General features: G+C 39.1%; 1 protein-coding gene across 6 annotated transcripts in view; it reads right to left on the reverse strand.

Moving 5' to 3' along the window:
- ASB3 (ankyrin repeat and SOCS box containing 3) overlaps positions 1 to 21972 on the reverse strand; it is a 55318-nt gene that overhangs the window by 7779 nt on the left and 25567 nt on the right. For 3 of the 6 annotated variants that reach the window (XM_085317250.1, XM_085317251.1, XM_085317252.1), the window contains 8 exons: positions 21647 to 21747; positions 19603 to 19815; positions 17358 to 17516; positions 7883 to 7995; positions 7328 to 7463; positions 5845 to 6022; positions 4733 to 4930; positions 392 to 643 (listed from right to left, as the gene is read on the reverse strand). In XM_085317250.1, coding sequence (XP_085173376.1) covers positions 392 to 643; positions 4733 to 4930; positions 5845 to 6022; positions 7328 to 7463; positions 7883 to 7995; positions 17358 to 17516; positions 19603 to 19798 — 1232 coding nt within the window. In that variant the 5' untranslated portion in view covers positions 19799 to 19815; positions 21647 to 21747. Of the gene's footprint in view, positions 1 to 391; positions 644 to 4732; positions 4931 to 5844; positions 6023 to 7327; positions 7464 to 7882; positions 7996 to 17357; positions 17517 to 19602; positions 19816 to 21422; positions 21469 to 21646; positions 21748 to 21972 lie in introns of those variants that run through there. The other 3 variants (XM_085317253.1, XM_085317255.1, XM_085317254.1) reach the window with 3 other exon arrangements.

The raw sequence follows: 21972 nt of genomic DNA on the forward strand, positions 1-21972 counted from the left end.
TTTCCCACCTCTTCTGACCTCTTTCCTGGCCTTTGAAATTCTTCTTGCAATTAGTGTGTTGTTCATGCACACTCAAGCTTAAACAAAATTTGGGGGCTAGTAACTGACATTTGTGTCCAAATGGATGCTTTTTTCCAGGGTAGTGAGAAAACAATTCTCACTCTGGCTTTCTTCCTCAAAGGGGGAAGGAAATTGGTTTYACTGAATCCAGCCTTTACCCATGAATCTTTCATTTCACACCTTCCATGACCTTCTCTGCTCCAGATCATGGCAACTAATTATCACGAACTATCCTTTGAAAGCCCTTGTTAAACAAGCCTAGCAATAGACTTGCAAATTAGTAGACACTATTAAAAAAAAAAAAAAAAAAAAAAAAGTATTCTCTTCTTACCACAACTTGCAGAGTAAATTCAATGGATTAAAACCAGCCAGCAGCAGATAAGGCAGCCACTCCTTGTACTGCTCATGTGCTTTAATTGCATAACGTACAAACTCCAGCAACTGCTCCTCAGACGGCAACGAACAGCCCAACTTCAAGAAGCGTCGAAACAAAGTAAATTTCCCATGGTACAGGCAATATCCTAAATTAATCCCAAGGAGGGTGATCCCATATTTGAGGAGAACATCAATTAAATAAAAAAACCTATAAACAGAACACAAAGAACAGCACATCTTGTTAGCATGGCACAGAAAATATTTGCCACTTAAGTTCCACCAAGTACCACTACAACAACAAATTTGTTACCAAAAAAGCCTACCCTACTGGGACCCTAGCCTAACCACTGGGACTGCAACTGTCTCCATAAAGGAGCTTTACRTTTTAGGCTGATGCTTTAGGAGGTCCCAGTGCTTATACTTAACACATTTGCTCTTTATTCCCCCYTCTGCCCTGACAAATCTACAGTAATAGAAACAGCTGATGACCATTAATCATACGCTTTATCTAAACAAGTGTTATGAGCAGAACTGCTGATGCAGTGCAGCACCCCAAAMCGTACTGCACCAGTCACAGAGATGACACATGTAGACAGTTGAGGAAACAGTACCATCGTCTTCACGCCGTTTCAGGCAGCTTCACGTGGACGACCCAAGGAGCCGTCATGCTCTGTTGCCTCCGTGCTGCTGCCCAGCAATGCTTGTCTGGTGTCTGAGAGGGGAAGCAGTGAGGTGCAGCTGCACAAACTTCCAGCTCTTTAAAGCAAGCCTTTTCACTCATCATTAACAGAAACAGCCCAGCATCACCATTTACTAGCAAACAGCTAGATTTGTATACTACAACAATACTAAATCTGCTGCAGGTTTATTTTAAACAGAAAACACAATGCCTACTTGGATAGATTTCACCTTAAAAACAGGCCACATGCATTAGATAGTCAAGTAGGTGAAAATATCAAAACATTGCATCTCGGAAGTCAGGGACTATCCTCATATCGGGCGCATTCTTAGGGTTTGCACTCACCCTCCTACAGGAGGCTCTGCAACCCACAGAACAATTATAAACCACTTCAAGTGCTCATTTTAGATGCAAAAGTGTTTTACTAAGATTTTGCAAGATGGAATAAAAGTGACAGTGTTTAAACACTCAACAGCTGTCAAGCAAGAGCTCACAATGTGAAGTACTATTTCTTTCTACCCTCAATTTTAATCACGCCTACAAGGACATGTACATTTTCACAAAATCACCAATTTCCCCATAGGCTATTACAGTTCACACAGTAACTCATTCTTTTGTGTTCTAAAAGATAAAAATGAACTGTCAAAGTGCTTTCCTTTATGCTCTTTGCAATTAGTAGTCTATCATATTTCAACATTTGGTTGATTACACTGTATTAATTTTAATATTGTAACRAATGAGATTATGGCCAACAATTCACGTATTCCTTTTCAATTAAAAATTTGACTGCCCACCACGTCATAGAACTGGTTTTGAAGTGGTGACATCTCAGCTACCTACCTGCTTTATAGCACATACTTAGTACAATTATCACATCTGCTTCCTTTCCTAAATGGTTTTATTATGTACTAAGAGTAGAATAATCAGTAATAATAAACCTTAGGCACTGCTTCACTGCAACCACAATACATAATTTATAAGAGACTTGGTAGAGTACATTCAGGTTATTCTCCAGATGTGTTATTTCACATGCGCAGTTTGGGATCTGGATGAGTTCCTGCTTCAAGCAATTCAAAGCAGCCCAACCACAAAAACATTAGGTAAATAGGCACAGTCACAGGGATGTGCTTCACTATTAAAACCAAYAGCACAAAAACATGAAGAAAAACCACACAATCTGTCCTTGCTGATTTTCTCCCTTGGAGCATGTTCCTTTTAGTTGAAGCAAGATACATTCAAAGTATTACTGCATTCTTTTCCCTTTAGGAAAGTTATAAAAGTGGCAAGTTACTTGTTGCAATTCCCGTATTGTTCTTACACTGATGGTRTATCTTTGGTAAGGTTTTTAAAAATATTTCTAAGACAACTGTAGATGTGTGCTATCTTATTAATAGCATGTAACGAGTACATATTACAAATGCATATTCAAACATATATGTAGCCCTTATATTACATAGTATACTTTATRTTATTTATGTATCCTTTAACATTTGAGATCAATACATACTGAATATCCACTATCTCAAAAGAACTTTCAAAGGCAAATAAAACCTTCAGTGAATAATATCCCATTCATGTTAATTYCTTCAAAAAATTAACCTAAAGAAGGATACCACCTCAAGACTATTTTTAATGAGAACAAGCTCTTCCCATTCAAAGAGATTTCTCAAATAGCCTCTGCAGCTGTCTACTTTGCTCAAGCCTCAATGGGTTACAGAAATCAAAGCACTAAGGCACATATTCCTGATCTTTATTTTAGCTAAAAAGGTTGGCAGGTAACAASCTTCAAGAATCTAAGAACTGTTAAAGTACTGCTTAATTTGATTCTTCTTCCATAAATAAAGGAAAATGGAGCAGGTCACATGTGGAAAAGGTGCCACAAAAATGAGAAACTGAAATCAGGATTCAGAGATTAAGTCAGCCCTAAGAACTATTTTTCTGGATCAACTGGATAATTGCTTGGGGATTTTTCGGTTGTTTTTTAAACAGAGAATGAACTATATTGACTGCTACCAAAAATTCATGAATTTAAATGGCAGCACACAAGTAACAAATTTTGTACATGACTTCTGTTAGAAACTGAGTTTTCAGAAGATTTTAAGGAAAATACTTTAATTAAACCTTTATGAAGCACACTAGCCACATAACATTACTTTGCATAATACTCCTGAGGAGGATTCTCTACAAAGGATTCTATAAATTCAATTCTGAAAAGATATTTAATGAAAGAGAGCAATTACTTGATGACAAAAAGACCTCAAATACATTTTCAACCACATGAAGCTTCTCAATGTCTCTGTTGTTCTAAGGCATAGAGAAGCATCAGGTCATTTCACTCAACCCCCAAATAGAACCTATAAACATATCGACATTACAGCTCTATACAGTATGCTAAAACCAGCCAAGAATGACTGATGCTTGATTCTCCATCCTGATCTAAGCTGTGTTAGTATTCAGTCCACTGCGTATTTTATGCATCAATCTAGTCTGGGATGAGACAAGGAAAGCTCAAAGATAGTAACATCTGTATCTTTTAGAATAATATCTTACTCCTTCATTAATTAATTTCCCATAGAACAAAGACAACAAAACTTATGTGCTAATGGAACAGTCAACAGCAATGACATGAAGGGCAGCTCACTGATCTGCCACATGTATATTTAAGGATTATTTGAGGAGTAAGGTATACTTACTTAGTTTTCATCTGCAATTACAGCTGTTGCATTGCAAGATAATTTTATTCTCTGTTGAATACCTGGAGTATGCATCACATACTAAGCATAAAAATACATGGGCCAGGTCTAAAAGAATTTATCATTCAATTTCCAAGTCCTCCTCATGATTGCTGTGTTGAAGTCATAACTTTGTTTCCACAGCATAGTGGAGATCTTCCGAGAATGCAAAGTATCACTAGTCATAGAATACTTAGAGTGGAAGGGACCTCTGGAGATCATGTGGTCCAACTGCCCTGCTCAAGCAGGGTCACCTAGAGCAGGTYGCTCAGAGCTGYGTCCAGCCAGGTTTGGAGCATCTCCAAAAGGATGGAGACTCCACATCCTTTCTGGGCAATTTGTTCCAGTGTTCAACGACCTTCACAGGAAAGTACTGTTTTATGTTCAGATGAAGTTTCTGGTGGTTTTGTTTCTGCCCACTGTTCGTGTATAGGAAGCAACGTTTAATTGCAGAAGACAATTACATATCTTTGTTTATAAGCACGACACCAGCATAGAGAGAAAGTAAATCAGTATTTTCTAATAACTCATCCTCACTGAAAAGAACCCRGCTAATTAAGAGTCTGTCTGATTCAACTACAGCAGCCAGCCAAGCTCCCMGATGACCAAGGTGGCTTGATAAGGCCTTTCGAAAGCAAGAAAACTAGACTGCTGTTACGTTCTACCAGGAACGTAACAAGGAGCCGGGCTTCCCAAAGGAGGCTCGAGCAAGGTAAGCTTTGCGTGTGGATCCAAACCCCGTGCGTCACCCAGGTACCTCAGGTTTAACTCTGTCACCTCGGGAGTGGGGGAAGAAAGGCAGGGCAACTCTGCACACATAGAGAAGGCAAACAGACACGTGCCCACGCAGCCGCGAGTAATTTCAGGCTGTAGKCGGTATACGTACTCTTTTTGGAAAACCATGCACATGGGTGACCTGCAGCCAAAGGTGAGGCACTCCTGAGCGTCTGCGCCGTAGCCTTCCTCGAGCAGCATTTCCAAGCACTCCTTATGGCCGCCATAAATCGCCGAATACACAGGGCTCACTTTGCCTTCTCCTCTGTCACACATCCGGTCGGTAACTGGTATGAGCAACTCCAGTATCCTGCAAATATTTAAAATCACGCGTTACTCGTGAGGTCTTACCAAACAGCTACGTTTTCACCTTCGGGCCGTTTCTCATGAGCTCGCTGCCCCTTAAGAAAACCCTGACGATTCTTCTTCCACCGTGGAGTTTGCCCCACAGAACAGCATCCATCATTTCACGTGTCTGAGCACAGCAAACACAGCAGCGACTGGCGGCAAAAACGACATCGCCACGCGCACCCTCAAACCCCTCCAAACGCCTTCTTGCGTTCTACCGCTCGGAGGACGTGGGCAGCAAACGTATTCTAACCAAGCCAGAGACGGCTACTTCAGGTCACCCAACGGTCCCTCCCACAGCCGTACGCCGTGACTGTGGTGCCCGCCTACAGCTGGCGAGGCTGGAGGTAACCCGAACGCCCGAGCTGCAGACACCGACGACCCACGTCCTTCCCCGCTAACAGGGATCGGGGGGCAAACGCTGCTTCCTCTGCCAGCACAAGTTACTGAGGCCGCTCACACGCTGCAAAAGCAACGAAGGCAGCTTTTCATCTGAAGACCTTTCTAGTGCCGACTGCTTTGCCAGCCCATCCCTCGCCTCTGAAAAAGCTGAAGAATAAGCAGCTCGCAGCAGCTACGCCAGTCGGACCTCCTCATCGGCTGGCCAGAGGCCTCACTTCAACACACAAACGTCAGTGACAGATCTGCTGAGGCCCCTCCTCAGGCCAACCATCAAGGGCCAGGCAGCCACGCTACTAACTTCGAGCTCGCACCCTTCCTCTAACACCTGGGATTTTAACTGCTGTCACCAACAGTCCKGCACTGCAGATTGGCTTCACAACGGATTTTTCTTCCTTCTAAAGCCAAACGCGCTCTTCGCCAGTCACGTTTGCATTACCAGCAYCTTTCAGGTGCAGACACGTTTTAATCACCTACTCCTTATGGCCCATTTCGGCCGCCGCGTGAATAGGCAGCTGCCACTCTTCCTCGTTACAGTAGAGATTCGGGTCGGCGCCCTCGGACAACAGCAGCTCCACGCACGCGGCGTGGCCTTCCTGCGCAGCAATCAGCAGCGGAGTGGCTCTGTCCTTGGCCTGRCAGTTGATGTTTGCACCTGACAAAGAAGCCAACACTTCCTATTACAGACCACCACCACGGCACAGTACAAAATGGACAACAAATTTCTGTTAATCGGTAATTGCTTTCYGCAGAATGACTTCACCGTGCCACCGCTTTCCATTGTAATAATGAAAAACATTTAATACCTTGCTGCAAACTTTTAAATTGTAAATGCTTATACATATTAGCATAGTGTTCCAATGACCTTCTTAAGTTCTGTAAGCACAGCTTACGGTTCTTAGGAAAGAATTAACTTATGTTCAAAAAACAGCAGAGTTTTGTGTGTATGCTTTCCTTAGATTAGCACGAGCATCTGATGAGGACACAGTGCTTTACATTGTTCACTTTATTTTTAGGTTAATCACAAAATACTGAAAAATGCAGTGCAGCAAAATATTACAAGATTTTTAWTATATTGTTATTTTATGCTGCACTAATAAAACTGAAGTAACAAACTACAGAGGAAAAACTTTCTCTGCATGAAACACATTAACATTATTCAATATGCCAATGATCTTGCTTTACTGAAACTGTCAAGTTCATAATTCTGCAAATCGCTAGTGGTACGTTATATCTTAGTAACAAAAAAGACTGTAAGAAGTAGAACTATAAATCACATTCATTACTTATATGTACAGTGCTACRAATTAGCTTTATGTGTAATTTTCTTCTCCTGTCATAAAAGGAGAGAACATTCTTGTGACACTGGGGGGCACCATTCCAGCTGCCTGAAAGATCGGCACTGAAGATAAACAGTAGATAAACATGCTGGAGGAAAGGCAATGAGCTAGTGATATTTTGTTTGCAATCATTTCTTGAGATACTGATCCACAGGCATTGACAGATAAGTAAGCATGATTTCTCTGCTTAGGTTAAGGCACCTTCAGRTTTAATATGTATTAATTTTGATTGTAAGCACACATGTACTTAGACATAGAAAACGTTGATTATGTGAATGAAACTATTGCTGTTGCTTTACGACCAGAGGGAGGTATCTTCTCTTTGCCTGAACAATACCCTGTCACAGGAGCAATGTCATCAAAATCAGACCACTTATGTAATGGTATTGAGAGTTATTAGTAAAACTGTGAAATCTGGTCCTTAACCCTTTCCCAGGTTTGATTTTCTATTTCTTAGTATCACTTAATGAAAAGTGGATCAAATTACTGAAATAACAAGATTTAARAAATTAAGATGGAATCATGAAATTATAAAATACAGAAGTAGAACCAAAATTGTATCTGCTGACAATCTGGTGCAAGTTTAAAAACAGTGAGGCTAAATGAATCGTGACAATTACCATAGGATATAAGTACTCTTAAACTCTCCAGCTTTCCATACTGAGCAGCAACAAATAAAGGTGTAATTCCAAAGTCATCCTCACATTCCTTGTTTGCTCCTTTCTCCAAGAGTATTTTTATTATCTCAGTGTATCCCTGAAACACATAGTTTTACTCTTAAACAACACACACAAAAAAAGTGGCTGGRGGGGGGGCAGGGAATTGACCAAACCTGTTTTTTCCACAAATTCCCCAACAGAATCGAAAAAATGCAATATAGTTCATATTTTAAATAAAAATTGAAAAACTAGACAGATTTAGTTTTTCCCATTTACTCATTTACCCACTAAACAGAAATTGAAATTAAATTAGTTATTTAGAACCATTAAGCAAACRTATTTCTATTCTTGAAATAGGTCGTATATCTCCTTTTGATGAGATACTAAACAAATTTTTCTCCAAAAACACTTAACTGACTCACTCTCCAAATACAATAATCTCGTAAGTACACGTACTACTTAACTAATTATTGTTACCCAATATCTTGTGTATCATATGATTTACCTACAGGTTACCTGGTAAGAAGCTTGGTGCAAAGAATTCCATCCAGACCAAGAATGATGTCCATTAATACCTGCTCCATATTGCAGCAGCAACTTTACAATGCCTGGATGCCCATTTTCAACAGCTTCAAATAGAACAGRAAAAAAATATCATTTTTATTACAGATATATAAAGAAGTTGGTACACAACTCGGATGATCTTGTCACCAAGTTCTCACTGCCATAATCATAATTTTTTTATATTTACTTTCTCCTCTCAAAATCTGATTTTTTCTAAATGATCATGCAGCACTGATTACCATGATGTTTTTAGTCTAGTCTAAATATCAAACACACACAACCTTCCTTCCATTACATTAGATATAAAACAAATTATTTCCAATGTTGTTTAGAGATAAGGCAAAATATTTTATGCTCKGAGATGAAAAATACACATTAAAGTGAGTGAGTAGACAGGAGAGAAAAGTGTATTTCTTTCTTCAGGAGGAAGAGCAACAAAAAAAAAATCAAAGTTAAGTCAGCTTAATTGTATCTAATTTCTTGTCCTCAGTATTAAGGCACTTACCTAAAAAATACTCCTAGAAAAGAAAAYGAATTTATGCACAAATAAAAAGGGACAATCATCTATGCAAAGCAATTAGAATTATTGTTAAATTTATCATTCAATGATATTTAAGAAGAACTTTAAAAAATGCTGTGTTTCTTCCTAAGAAAATGCTGTTTCTCCGATTATCCAGAATTTTATCAGACCAGTTTTAAGAACTAATCTGAAACCGTAACAACTTTCTCAGATATGTTCTTTCATTCAGCTGAAAGGCTGAGGCTTTGAATATAATGTTCTGAATATGYACATGTATGGCAACTCATATAAGCCACTTTTCTCGTATCTGACAGGCTAGATACGGATCTCATGCTAATGTAAACTGTAGATAACAAGGGATTTTACTTCCGACTTACCTTGCAGGTGGTGAGCACAAAACTGATCCTATTAGCACTAGAACTAATTTCCTATTTAACCTCATAGTAAAGAAGATGCGTACAATGTAGCTACACCTGCATACCACCACAAATCAAGATACAAACGAAGATATGAAACAAAGTACWAAGAGTTAAGTCCCCAAAAAGATCACTGAAGGAAGTGGAAGACTGTTCTCTCATTAATACTACTACTGATTCATTGCGTCAGACACAGTAATTCTGAGCACTGCAAGACAAAGATTAAATGCCTCTGTTTTACACATTTAAGATATACTTGTTCATAAATAAATAAGGCTTAATATTTGTATAGCAAGTCAGAAGGCTTAAAAGTGGAAAGTAACACGATTTGTAGGATTGCCACGTTGGACCTCAGACTCAGCCTGCTAAATACAATTTCACAAGACGCAGCTTTGTATGAAAACATGCTGAACACAAACCAACACTGCAACGGGCATCTTCCTCATCCCTCAGTTTACTATGTAAGAGAGGGCATTCCACTTCTGCTTAACGTATCATTCCAAAAAAGAAAGATATTCCATATCTTCATATCTCCTTAACTATCATTAGAGTTTGTTTCCTCTAGCTGTCTGTCTTTATTGCCTGTGAATATAAAAAGCTGAAAACATGCAACTTCTTCTCTGGGGAAAGTTGCCTTTCCTCATCCAGATACATGAAAACTTGCTTTGATAGCTGACACTAAAGGTGATACGTATCAAGACACAGAGGCAAATATTAAATGCGTCTTTTTTTCCTTTTTCTTCCTTTTCCTTTGCCTTGCCTTGCATTCCCTAGCTTGGTAAAAGATCACAATAGCCTCAAACAGCAGAAAAGAAATGCACGAATAGAAAAAGTGATAGCAACAGACTCATGTTAAAAAAGGTTTATTTGTCAAGAACTCCTTTAAAATTTTCTTAAGAGTTTGCTGTTAGGAAAAACTTAAAATGTAAACTCTTTATCCAGTCGGGGGGGTGGGGGTGTTCCTCCTCCAATTCTTAGGTAGCAGAATTTGACTTGGATGTATACATAATTTTATTCACACAAGTACAACCTTAAAGAGAATAAATAATACTTAAGATAAAAGCATCATTAATATCAGGTCAGAAATTTTTATTTAACATATTTTCCTCTTGATTTTATTATTCTGCAAAAAAATAAAGCTTGATTCCAGAGAAAGTGAAGCTAAACATTTATATTTCATTTCAGAACATCTATTTCTTCAGAATATTAGCATGTGTTACTACAAGGGAAACCACCATCTTAATGGAGACATTAAAATAATAGAAAGTTAGCAGAAATGTAGTTACATTTCTGAGTACATTACATTTCTGGAAATTATATAAGCATCTATYTGGAAAAATATATGTATGTAAATATATGTATGTACATTTATTTGAGGAAAAGAACTCAAAGTGTAACTACTAGAAGCCCAAGCAAAAAGCAAGGAATTCACAGAAATAGTTTGTGAGGGAAGTTAAGAAATATTTGCTTGGAATAAGTCCTGGACCCATTCTTCCAAGAGGTTTCCAAGACAGCTGCAAAAGRAAGGCTTTGATTTCATTGTGGGATTAATAGGGAAGAATTAGAAGAAAAACAGGGATGAACCAGAAAAAAAATACAAGTGTGGGCAAAACAGTCCATAAATTATCTAAAGTGGATTTCTCCTTTTTTCAAGTCTGCTTTCAAAAATCAAGGCTTCTCTTCCAGATAACTAGAACGGACAGGTGTCCCATCAACTCTGCTTACTGACCTTCTCACCAATTGGAGCATCTTGGCACAAAAAGTATAAAGACAAGGATCAACTAATAGAAAAAAAAWTTTTTTTCATTCTACCCAAAGCTTTGTCAAAGAATCTGTCTCATGTAACACAAGGAAGGTCAACAACTGTGACTTGTCATAGAATTCCCACTCCAACAGCTACTCAAGTTCTTATGGACTTAATAGAAGAGACTGAAAAACCCAACACCTTATATCTGAATTAAGGAATACTATCTCAGTGAAGCCACACACTCCTGAAGAATCTTAAAAGACTTCTTTTAAATACAGAAAGTTTTCCCAGAAACACCAAAAAGACTGRAGGTATTCAATCGTTATCCATCAAGATTCATCGCATGAAACCATCCTAACTCTTGGCACAAGAGCCTCCTCTGAGCTTCACAGAGTATAGCTGAGAAGGCTTCAGGAGAGAAGWAAGACCAAGCACTGATCTCAACGCCTTGTGACCGTATCAGTGCAGTACTGAGTCAAAACCAACAAGTTCTGACGTGAAGCACAGCATATTAACACGGGTCCATCAGTGGGCTAACTTAGCTGCTGCATGAGAGCTTCCTAGGGGTCCAGGCAGCTCTCGTGGAATGTCAACATGCAAAAGATACCAGTTCTTTTTTTCCTTCTATGAACACACAACTTTTTCCCCAGTCACTCTTCAGCTCTCACTTTATCTTCTCGAATTAGGAAAGCAAGAGTGGATCACAATTAAGTGTCAAGAACCAGCAGTCCATCTAAGAAACACTGAAGTTTTAATGAGTGACACTCATGGAAGTGAACCAGAATTATCATAAAATAAAATAGGTTGTTGCAAAATTCTACATATGCTGCACAATTCAGGGAGACAAAATTCTGGAGGCTTTGGACTTAAGGAACAAGTTAAACTGTACGTACAGGCTTTCAGACAGGTTATCTTAGTACTGCAAAACCAACAGGGCCTAAATATATTCCACATATTCAGTTTTATTATAGAAAAGGCTATAAGCACTTCTCTAAACAGCGCTTCTATACATGATTATATAGGTTGTTCTTGATAAGAATGGAGAGTACCTCCATCTGKAAGTAACAGACTGATGGATGACCAGCAAGATCTGTGGGAATGAGGAGTCAGCAACTCTCAAACCAATGACAAAGAAAAAATACTGTGTGAAACCTCATTGTCTTGAARACCTAAGGAATATCTTAGCTTCAGTTACTCCTTTCAGCATGAATTACAACAGATGCAATGCTACGAAGGAACAGAGGCTGACAAGTCTGACTATGGGGAAAAGAGAGATGCTGAAAGACAAAATGTACTTAAAAGGCATTGCATCTGGGTCCTCCCATGTAGAGTATTAAAAAGGGGAGATTAAAAGTACTCTGTGCAAATAAAAAGTACTTAAAAGAGAAAATCCTTTGAAGAATTTGTTGACTGCCCTCACGTTAAGAGGCACAAAATAATTTCGTCTTTTCCAACATAGGTCAGAGGATAATCAACAGCATTATCTCCACAAGAGTGGAACCACTTTTCCTTGCCTGAGATCCTGTTTACATCAGAGGTCTTMTAGAACTAACACAGATAAAGCAGCAAGTGAAATCAAATGAGCACAGAACACAATTCAAAAGCCAATGCAGACAACAGCTGCAAACAAATCAGTTATTGAAGTAAAGAAGTTACAGCCACAATTTCTGGGTTAGTTTTAAATCCCTTATCATAAATCATGTTCAGCATGATAATCATCTCCAAWTTCATTCTCAGCATTTTTATTCTTGCAAAAATGCACCTTTTGRCATTTATRGCAGTGCTGACCCACAAGACAGGTCGCTAACCAGCAGACCACTACACCACCASAAACACTGMGTGTGCAGTGAGATTACTTAATGAACTTCTGAATGACAATTTCTCTTAGGCAAAAGWCATTAGTCTGGAGATAAACAATGTGGTCATTGTTCTTTATCGATTTTTATGATCAATAATACATCATATTTCACCATGACTATTTGTAGGAATATTCTGGTTACCTTAATACACTTCTAACACACATAACTGAAAAGGCACAATTCCTCTTACCATCTCTAATATTTCTAACTAATACTTACATTAGAGCAATATGGATTTCAAGCAGCCCCAAATAAGGGAGAGGAATGAAAGTATATCCATAAAGTGTTATTTTTATATATATGTATATATATTTATGCATGAGAACTTATACATGAGAACTGAGAAGGATATCTAAGGCTCAAAACAGTATAAGCAAAAGCTGTTCTGTAAAAGTCTTACATGAGAACTCTCAGTGAAATATTTTTAAGTCTGCAAAATAAGTCAAGGCAGCAGAGTTTTTAAGTCAGTATCTCAGAATTACTGCTTTAGTCCTAACTCCAGCTTCCTATAAACATAGCAGAAAAATTACTGTCAAAACACTAAYGTAAAGCGCTATGACACTGAGCAAGAGACTCCTCTAGAGCTTCTAGCAGGTTCAATACTTCCAAGGAGGAGCTTCCACTTAACGCTAGCTCCACGCTCACGCCTCGTGCAAGGCTGAGGGCTTTGCACAACGTAAGGCACATCTAAACCTCAGAACATGCAGAAACGTTCAYATCCGATCGCCTTTGAGCGGAACAACTGCCTAGCTACAGAAAGACACAGACCTCGCTTACAGGCAACCGCAGAAATTCTCAAGACAACAACTAGCTCCCTYGCTGCCAAAGTCTCAGGTTCCTTCGCGGAAGGAGGCTTCTAACAAGAGCTGCTTTAAGCCAYGGCAGCCACGTTCCCTTTCTCAGGTCACGCTGACACCCGCTGGCACGCAGGCAAGGAAGCCCGAAGCAAGGGGCAGTTACAAACGSGCCTGCTCTGCTCATCTTTCCCCGTGCYATCTTAACCSCACAAAGCAGCATTTGCCACTTCTGTTACTGCAGGACAACACGCCCCAAGCTTTGTYAGATCTGCCGGGGGGGTCTTTGCCACCTTCAGCCTTGCCTTAGGGACCTCTAACCCACGAGCCATTCATCCCGGGATACGTCAGTCCTTTGCACACACCTCCCTCAGTCCAAAATCATTAACAACTACACAAGGTGGTCCGGCACATCAGCTYTTCCACGCAAAATACACGGACAGCAACACCTCAGGTCCTAAGAAGCTCCCACAGCMTCTCAGCTAGCACTTGTTACCATCCCTCAAAGGCTCCCAGTCCTCTCGCACGCAGGAAGCGGACCTCCTCTCCTTCCCGCACGGTCCACCCACGCACCCTCACACCACGGTTACCGCCTGGTCCTTACAGCAACGGGAGCAGTTTGCTGTCAGCGCAAGAAAGCRAGCGGCTCTCCAAAACACTGGGTAGGCACAGTGCACTACGTGAAATACAAAAACCTGTTCAGAGACAGCTCTCCGCAGGCGTTAAAGCAACCTTGAAAACAGAGGACCTTCTTAAAGCAAATCAGCACGCAGAAATGAAACACTGGAGCATTTTGAAGAAAGAGCTACTTGGCACCCAGCTGTCTCCAGCAACAGTGTAACGCACACACTCAACAAGCAGGTCGTGAGGATGTTCTCAGCGCATTTTTGCTCGAGTCGCAACAGCACGTCCTGGTCCGTACAGAGGTGCCCGCACTTCACTGGTCTCGCTGCGATTCAGCAGTATAACGGTTTATGAACAACTCCAGCGTCTCTCTCAAGGCTCGTCACCAATCTAGAATTTATTTTTCTAAGYGCACGTTAAATGCTTCATCAATACATTTGGTGTCAGGGCTTCCTTTTGTCATCCCGATTCACCCTCAGGTTTCCACCACCAACACATCTACCAAGACGCCTTTCTTCTACAAAGACAAATGCCCRAAGCGAGGAGAAAYGACRCGCCAACACTCCTTAGGGATCCAACGCTTTGGGGCRTCCCTGGGCACCAGCTCACACCRCGAGCGCCTCGGGCTTGCAGCGCTCGAGGTCCAAYGCAGAGCTGTGCCAGAGCTCTCTGATACCAGCCAGAATAACCCGGCCATGAGCTTTCTCCTGTTTAAAAACCTCTGGGCTCTGCATCCTCAYGACCATTCCTCCATCCACGCTCCGCTACGGAGCCACTCGGATATTGGGCTAATTACAGTTACCCAGCCTTCCCCTAATGACAAYTTCCCCACAAGTGCTGTTTGTGGGGAGCASTTTTGAACAAATAAGCTATTTAGCTCTTAAAAGCAAAATGCGAATGGACTCCTAAACAAAGCTAACATAGTGCACAACTTAATTTTTCCTTTAGCTCAGTATAAATATTTGCCAATGAATACTATGTTTATTGAAGGCTAGTGAGATAAAACCCCTCCTAGGTTTGGTTTATTTATATTAAAAAGGCCCTCAAATATGGGATTATTTGTTTAAGTAGCATGTTAACGACAACACAGAAGAAGTATACACAAATTAGAGATCAAAAGCCTCTGCCTTCAGACAGTTCTGAAGAGCTAGCTTGAGAGTAACTAGATGGGACTGTAAAACTTAAGAACAAAATTTTTTTAAAAAGCCATCCACAAGATAAGTTTCATTTTATGAGATACTAGCTATAAGAAATAGGCTRTAGCTTTTATTTGATTTTTTACTTTTTATCACAGTTGATTACTATAGCAACAATATACGTAGTATATGCAGAAATGCCACTTTACAAATTAGGTTACACTTAATGAAACCAAAAATCCTCGGTCTACCAATTTCAAAGTACGTGCAACATACACTGACAACCTTTTGCTACAGGAGACCACTAAAATATCCAGCAGGTTTCGTAGTGAAAAATAATCTTCAATAAATCATGCAGAAGCCATCTAGACAGTCACTTCATTATTTCTTTTAGAGTCTGACCCTGTAGATGTACCTGAAGACAATCAAGCTCACTTTAAAGCACTGACTTAGTCAATAAGGAGCCATTCACAAAACAATAGCAAGAGGAAGAATCAGCCCACTCATTAGCTAGATAATTTGCTTTCTATGAAGATACGAAGGCTTATATATACACACCTATAAACTAAAACCTTAATGTGATTCCTTGAACATCTCTCTTACTGGGAAAATAAATTTGTTACGAAAACTAAAAATCAGAAACTGATCACAATTTTAATCAATCATAAGAAGATGGGAAGAAAAATCTTAAACATAAACAGTGTATCACTATTCTCAAGAAGTGAATATTTTTGCAATTTAATTCTGGAAATAAACCARTTTCTCCTCTAAAACCAAACAAATCCACAATACAAAAACCTATTTAATGAAAAATTCTTCCTAGACTGATGTTGTGTTTCTGTCTTGTAAATACAATTAAAAACTGTTATTCTAAATAACACAAAAGTTAAAAAAACAGAAAACAAAAAAAATCCACAATTTTTCCTGCCCTGTTCTCACCCAAAATTGACAGTGTACACTCTAACCAAGGCATCAGTCACATACTTTCTCACTGTTGAGAAGACCATAGACATATTTTCAAATTAGTGTCCCATYAATTAGCTTGCTTTTCTAATATTTTACTTCTTTCCATAGTAGAGATTTGTAAATAAAGGTTTGAAACAAAAATAGCTCCCCATTTTTGAAAATTAGTTGTAAGTGATATTTCTAGTATTTTTTGATGTAATAAAAACATGTACAGCTGTTTTTCACTGAAAAGCTAATTCTTTTTGTTCAGAATTTAAGTTGCACATTACAAAGGTGCACCATCTCAATTTTCTAATCTCCTGAATGACTACATTCCAAGTAAAAAAGATACAAAGGTATATATAGACACATAAAATGTATGTGTATATATATAAACATATATACATATATGTATGTAAATTTGCATGTGTATATATGTATATGTGTGTATGTATGTGCATACACATACATATGTACATATATATACACACACACACACACACATATAAATAAAATGTTACCTCTGTAGTTGCCTAAGACGCCTTCTCACTTCCAAGTGTTTGAAATGTTATCGGTTTGTCAGCACTCTAGTTCTCTAGTTACAGGCCTATCCCACTAGCTGCTGCTTCTCTATCCACTGTGCTGGCGTTCCACTGCCAAGCTTTTAATAACTTGCTCCACTAATCATCAATCTCAGATAAAGATGCTGAAGTCAATGATTGGTAGAATAATGTTTTCCATATAAATTACTGTAATAGGAGAAGGATGCATGCAATGTCTTAAGAAATACATGGTATTTAAATATAAAAGGAATATTATAAATGGTGTGAAGAATTGAGAGACAAAAACAAAATCAGAGTCATCCAGGAAGATCAACGGAAAAAAGATAGTGGCTTTTTGGACATCTTTCTTCCAAAATATCTCAGCCATTTCACCCATGAGACCGAAGGCCCAATTAATCTTTTATTCTGAGTGGTCTTACTGTCTCTTTTTGAACAGTAAGCTTTTCACTGTTGTCATCATCTTTCTCAGATTAATCAACGTAGTCAAATACACAGAGAATGAAGCAGGGAAAGACCAGTAGAGTATTCGGTCTCATAGATAGAGCGGTGAGAATCCACCTTCCAGATTAGTGACCTATTCCTAAAAGCCAGACCCAAAAGGTCACCACCTGCTCCAGCTAACATTCATGATGATCAATGCGTATTTAAACTGTGCATATTTCACAATTCTCCGCACACATCTCTGATTCTATAGGTTAGTATTTATACAAAAGGCTTTCAAAATACAAAACATGATAAGCAGAGAATCAACTCTGGAATATACTATGACTCTTTCCTACAAATCAGTATTCTAATTCTCAGATTCCAAGAAAGCATGCATCACCTAGGAACAGTAGGGTGCTTCCTTCAGTAGTAACTGCATTAGGATCAGCTCCAGCTTCCAAAAGAAAGTTGACGCTTTCCACACACCCATGGCTTGCAGAAAGATGCAGTGCACACATCCCTTCAAATGTCTCTGATTTTATGTAGTTTTCAGATGGAGCTAAAATTTAGARTAATGAAAGGAGTATATTTAGCAATAAATTATGTAACACAGTTGTTTTCTTAAAATAACTGAGTAATTTGAGATGTATGGCCTACAGGGTACCCATGAACATGCTTTTAGACTATTGCAAACAGCAGTATTAGTTATTGCTGGTCCTACACAGATACATGCTTTGGACAGAGAAGCTAAAGCAGAATCACTTATCATTCAGTTTCTTAACTAATTTCAGACACAGAACAGCTAAAGACTTTAGAGCAGAACAAAAAGAACATGGGACACTATGTCCAACAATAAAGTGAAGTAGTACATTTGCTGTAATAACAACTCTCTTTGCCTTTTTAATGTAAAAAGTGAAATCAGTATGGGCAGCCACACTCTTGCATTTAGGAGGTAGTTATGAGAGGCAGACTTCAAAATCTCTTCAGCTGTCTTCTCTTAATTATTAACCTTTCAGGACCTCTTTGTCAATGGACAAAAAGTAGTACCATCTGATGATGATTCTGACCAGCCTACATTAACAAAGACACTGGAGAGGCCCTTAATTCTTTACTGATAATATGGAGAGTAAAAACAAAATTTTAGACAGCTGAAGTCAGGTAAGATGAAACTCATTTTGAAGCTTCAATGAAAGCTGAACAGAAGTTGGAGATTCGCTCCAATAAGGCCACTCTTAATTATCAGAAATAGACTTGCATCTCAATAAGCTGCTGAATCTGCCTGATCTCTCATGAAGTGAGAGAATGAAGTGAGTGCCTCTAACCTGTATGAATAAATATAAGTTACTAGTTTCATAGCACATTTAATATATTATGTGCTGCTTGGCTGGGTTTTGAGTATATATTACTTGACCTTGATCCCCAATGGAAGAAACCATAAATATCCTAGGAAGCTCTTCAAGAATCTTTCTTTGTTTAGGCAGTATGAGGGAGTCAGACTTCTTCAACAGTGCGCAATCTAAATTACCTTTGATATGAACAGTATTGAGAAAACACTAGCAATTGCATTGTATGAGAACAAAGAATTTGCATACAAAACAGATTAAGCTTAGAGATTTCTTGCTTCTGTAAAACAACAAACAGAGCAAGCTGCAGCTAACGTGTGAATGATGCCTTTTAAGGAGCCAGGATGGAAAGACATGAAGGGAATTCTTAACACAAGCAGGATGTGTTACTATTTGATAAGTACATCTAAAGGTTTAGGGAAGAATATAGAAAATAAATGATTCCTACTCTTTCTGATTATCATGATATCATCTATCATGTTATCATGAGTATTATCATCATGTTATTTTGAATATTATCATATTATATCACAGGTATTATCATGTCGCCCAAAGGAAGTTCTTTTATTTAGTTGCTCTACACTTCTAGAGCTTTACCAAATTATCCATTAGTATATTCTCCTCATAAGATGTTCAGCACTTTGTAACAGCTTAACCAGCATCTTAACACTAGGTTCTCACCTAGGACCTAACCTCTAGTCTTGGAGACCACATTAAATCAGATAGGGAAGGCTGGCATGTTGGAAAGTTAACTAGGCTGTGCGATCATTGTACTGAATGTTCTTATAAACGTGATAAACTGCAAGTCTGTATTATCTGGATATTTGAAATAATAAAAACTTCTAGAAGACTCCCTGAGGTCTGTCCTTCTTCCTTTCTTTCAGCCCCAGCAGAATATCCAGCATGTTCTGCTCTCATGTGAACAAAGAGGTGTACAGCTGCAAAAAATTATTTAAAAGTAGGCATCCGCTACTTTTAAATACTCGAATTGGCAATTTCAACCAGCTTTTTAAACCATACATAAGTTACTCCTCAATAGCACGAACTGAGATTTGGGTGTTGACTACAGTTAGTACTGATTGTACATATTTTCAGCCAGGTAATAAAACATAGTATCACATACACCTCTGTATAGAGTAAGATAGTGCCTTTTTTTTTTTTTTAAACATACCTAGTCAAATTTTATGAAGGTATATTAAATTTACTAAACAAATAAGAATATGATATAAGAAATTATTTAACTTACATATCACAGAAAAATTCAGCAGAAAATTGTACTATTTCATATCAAATTTTCCTTACCTGCACGAATAAGTAACCTCAGACATTCACTTGAATTGCGAACTGCTGCTTCATGGATTGGCATCCATCCTCTGTTATCTGGAACATCAACACTGTATCCCTGTTTAATTAGTTTCTTGAGCATTTTCACATTTCCTTCTCTAGCTGCAAGTCCCACAGCAGAACATCTATCAGAATAGGCCTCTGTGAAATCCATTCTTCATAAAGTAAGCTCTAAGGTAAGGCGCACGGAGGAAGAGAAGGAAGGAGAGGAGGAAAAATTAAGTATCTGTTAGTACAAAATGTATATATGCAAATTACAAAAAAATAGAATAGCTTTAAACACAGGAACAGAATCACCAGGTCTGTCCAGTTTGTCTGATTTCATACGGATGTCCCCCTTCCAAATGAACTATAAAATAGTCTTGCAACAGCACTACTTCACAAGAAATACTTTGCCATGTCATTTCAGTAACACTTAGTCTCATGCAAAACTGCTTTAGTTACTAACCCATGCATCTTGGTACCATTTCTACGTGATAACTATTTTGTACATACAGTTGTAAAGCATATGCTCCAAAATGCTTTATCATTTACTAATTTTTAAAGATTCAGGCATGTCCTAAGTACATGACACTGACCTCAAAACCCTGTAGTCTGGGGACTCAAATCTGTTTCTAATGAAATCTTCTTGGACAAATCCTCAATGTGGAAACAGTGCTTAACTTCATAATCTAGTTCTAGAATTAGGTTAGAAGCCTATGTAAGACGAGTATCATACAAATAAAAAGGGAAAATAGAAAAAAGTTACAAAGGCTTTTAGCTAGCTTGCTGACCAGAACTTGGAGCCCTGTTGCAATCCAGCACATTGCTGATGAAGGCAACGGGATAGACATACGTGCCCTCTCGGAGCTTTGCTAAATAACCAGCCCTATTCATGTAACAAAACTACATAAAAGTGCTAAGAGCTTATCCAACTCCCAGATGACCGAATCAAATAATACCTGAATTCAGAAAGAGTGCAGACCTAGGGAAATACCTCTCAGCCTAAAAAGCCTCACAATATTCTCTATAAGAAGAAACTTCCCAGAAACAGATCTTCGCCTAATCCTGACTGAAAGACATTGCTGCCAAGCCCAGTGGAGGACAGAAGGTTGGCGTTTTTCTTTCCAGTTATCAAAAACTGATTTTTCTTTGTGGTTATTTGTTTCTCACAACAACCCCATGAGCTAGAGAAATAGTGTATTATTTTTAGGAAACTGAGACACAGATAAATTGCTTTGACCAAGGTCCTAAGTCTTGCCAGCCCAAAAAACCAAGTGCCGCAGTGCCTTCAGTGCCGTTTACTTGCCTAAGATCCCCCCCATATAAAAAAGAAATGGAAGAATTCAAGCTATTTTGGTAGTTAAGACTTGCTCTCAAAAGTGTCAAGAGATATTCCCAAACCGCAGACCACATGTAGTTCAGAAACACCTGGCAATAATTGAAGAGGACCAAGTTTGGGAACTCACCCAGCAGCAGCCCTGGGTAGGGAGACAGCTAATTTACTCCCATTACAGGCAAGATAAGTTAGCCTACCAAGCTGTCACACTAAGGTTTGGGGGGGGGGTGTTTTTTCAAGAAGGAAAAAAAAGCTTCCCCTATTTTTACCCAATTTAGAGGTTCCCTGAGAGGTATTATGCACAAGAACACTAAGCTACTTACAATATGAGACTCCTGTGATACAAACAAAATCACTACTTTTAAAAAAGACCTCAGAAAATTAAGGTTGTGAAACTATTTTGCTAAAACATTATACACTTTCATAGCCATTAAAGCACTTTAGTAAAACATGTTCTCACCCAGAAGGCCTTTAAACCACATTATTTTAGTAGAATCTGGGAATACACCAACGAGCAGTGCTGTACTGGTTTCATTCGCACACTCTCTTTGTAAGCAATCACTGCTTTCCCGGGTAGGACACCTCTGCCAGACTGACACTTGGTCCAAGGAAAAGACAGATATGCTTAGAGTACTTGGTGAAATGATAACATTGTTTTTTAAAATAATTAATAGCAATAATTACGGTTTAGGGAGGCTCTATGAAGATGGGAGAAAAATCATCGGTGGCTGAAGCTGTCCCTCAGGCAGTCCAGTGGCGCGAATGCTCAGAATACTGTGCGAGGTCTTTTCAAAGGGGGAGMGGGGGAGAGAGAGAGAGAACGGTCATCGAGCACAGTCACAAAAACCCTTTCCAAGCACCCCGCATTTCAGAAACGTTAGTGTTTTCGCACGAGCGTTTTAAAGGCCACGGGCGCCTTGCTGCAGGCGGCCCAGCAACGCCGGGCGCCTCCAGCGGCAGCCCCGGGCCCTCCCGCCGGCGGGCGGCAGCGCGCACAGGCGGGCGCAGCC

Source organism: Rhea americana, unplaced genomic scaffold (genome assembly GCF_003343005.1).
Source record: "Rhea americana isolate MKP2758 unplaced genomic scaffold, rheAme1 scaffold_490, whole genome shotgun sequence".
In the NCBI taxonomy this organism is placed as follows: Eukaryota; Metazoa; Chordata; class Aves; order Rheiformes; family Rheidae; genus Rhea; species Rhea americana.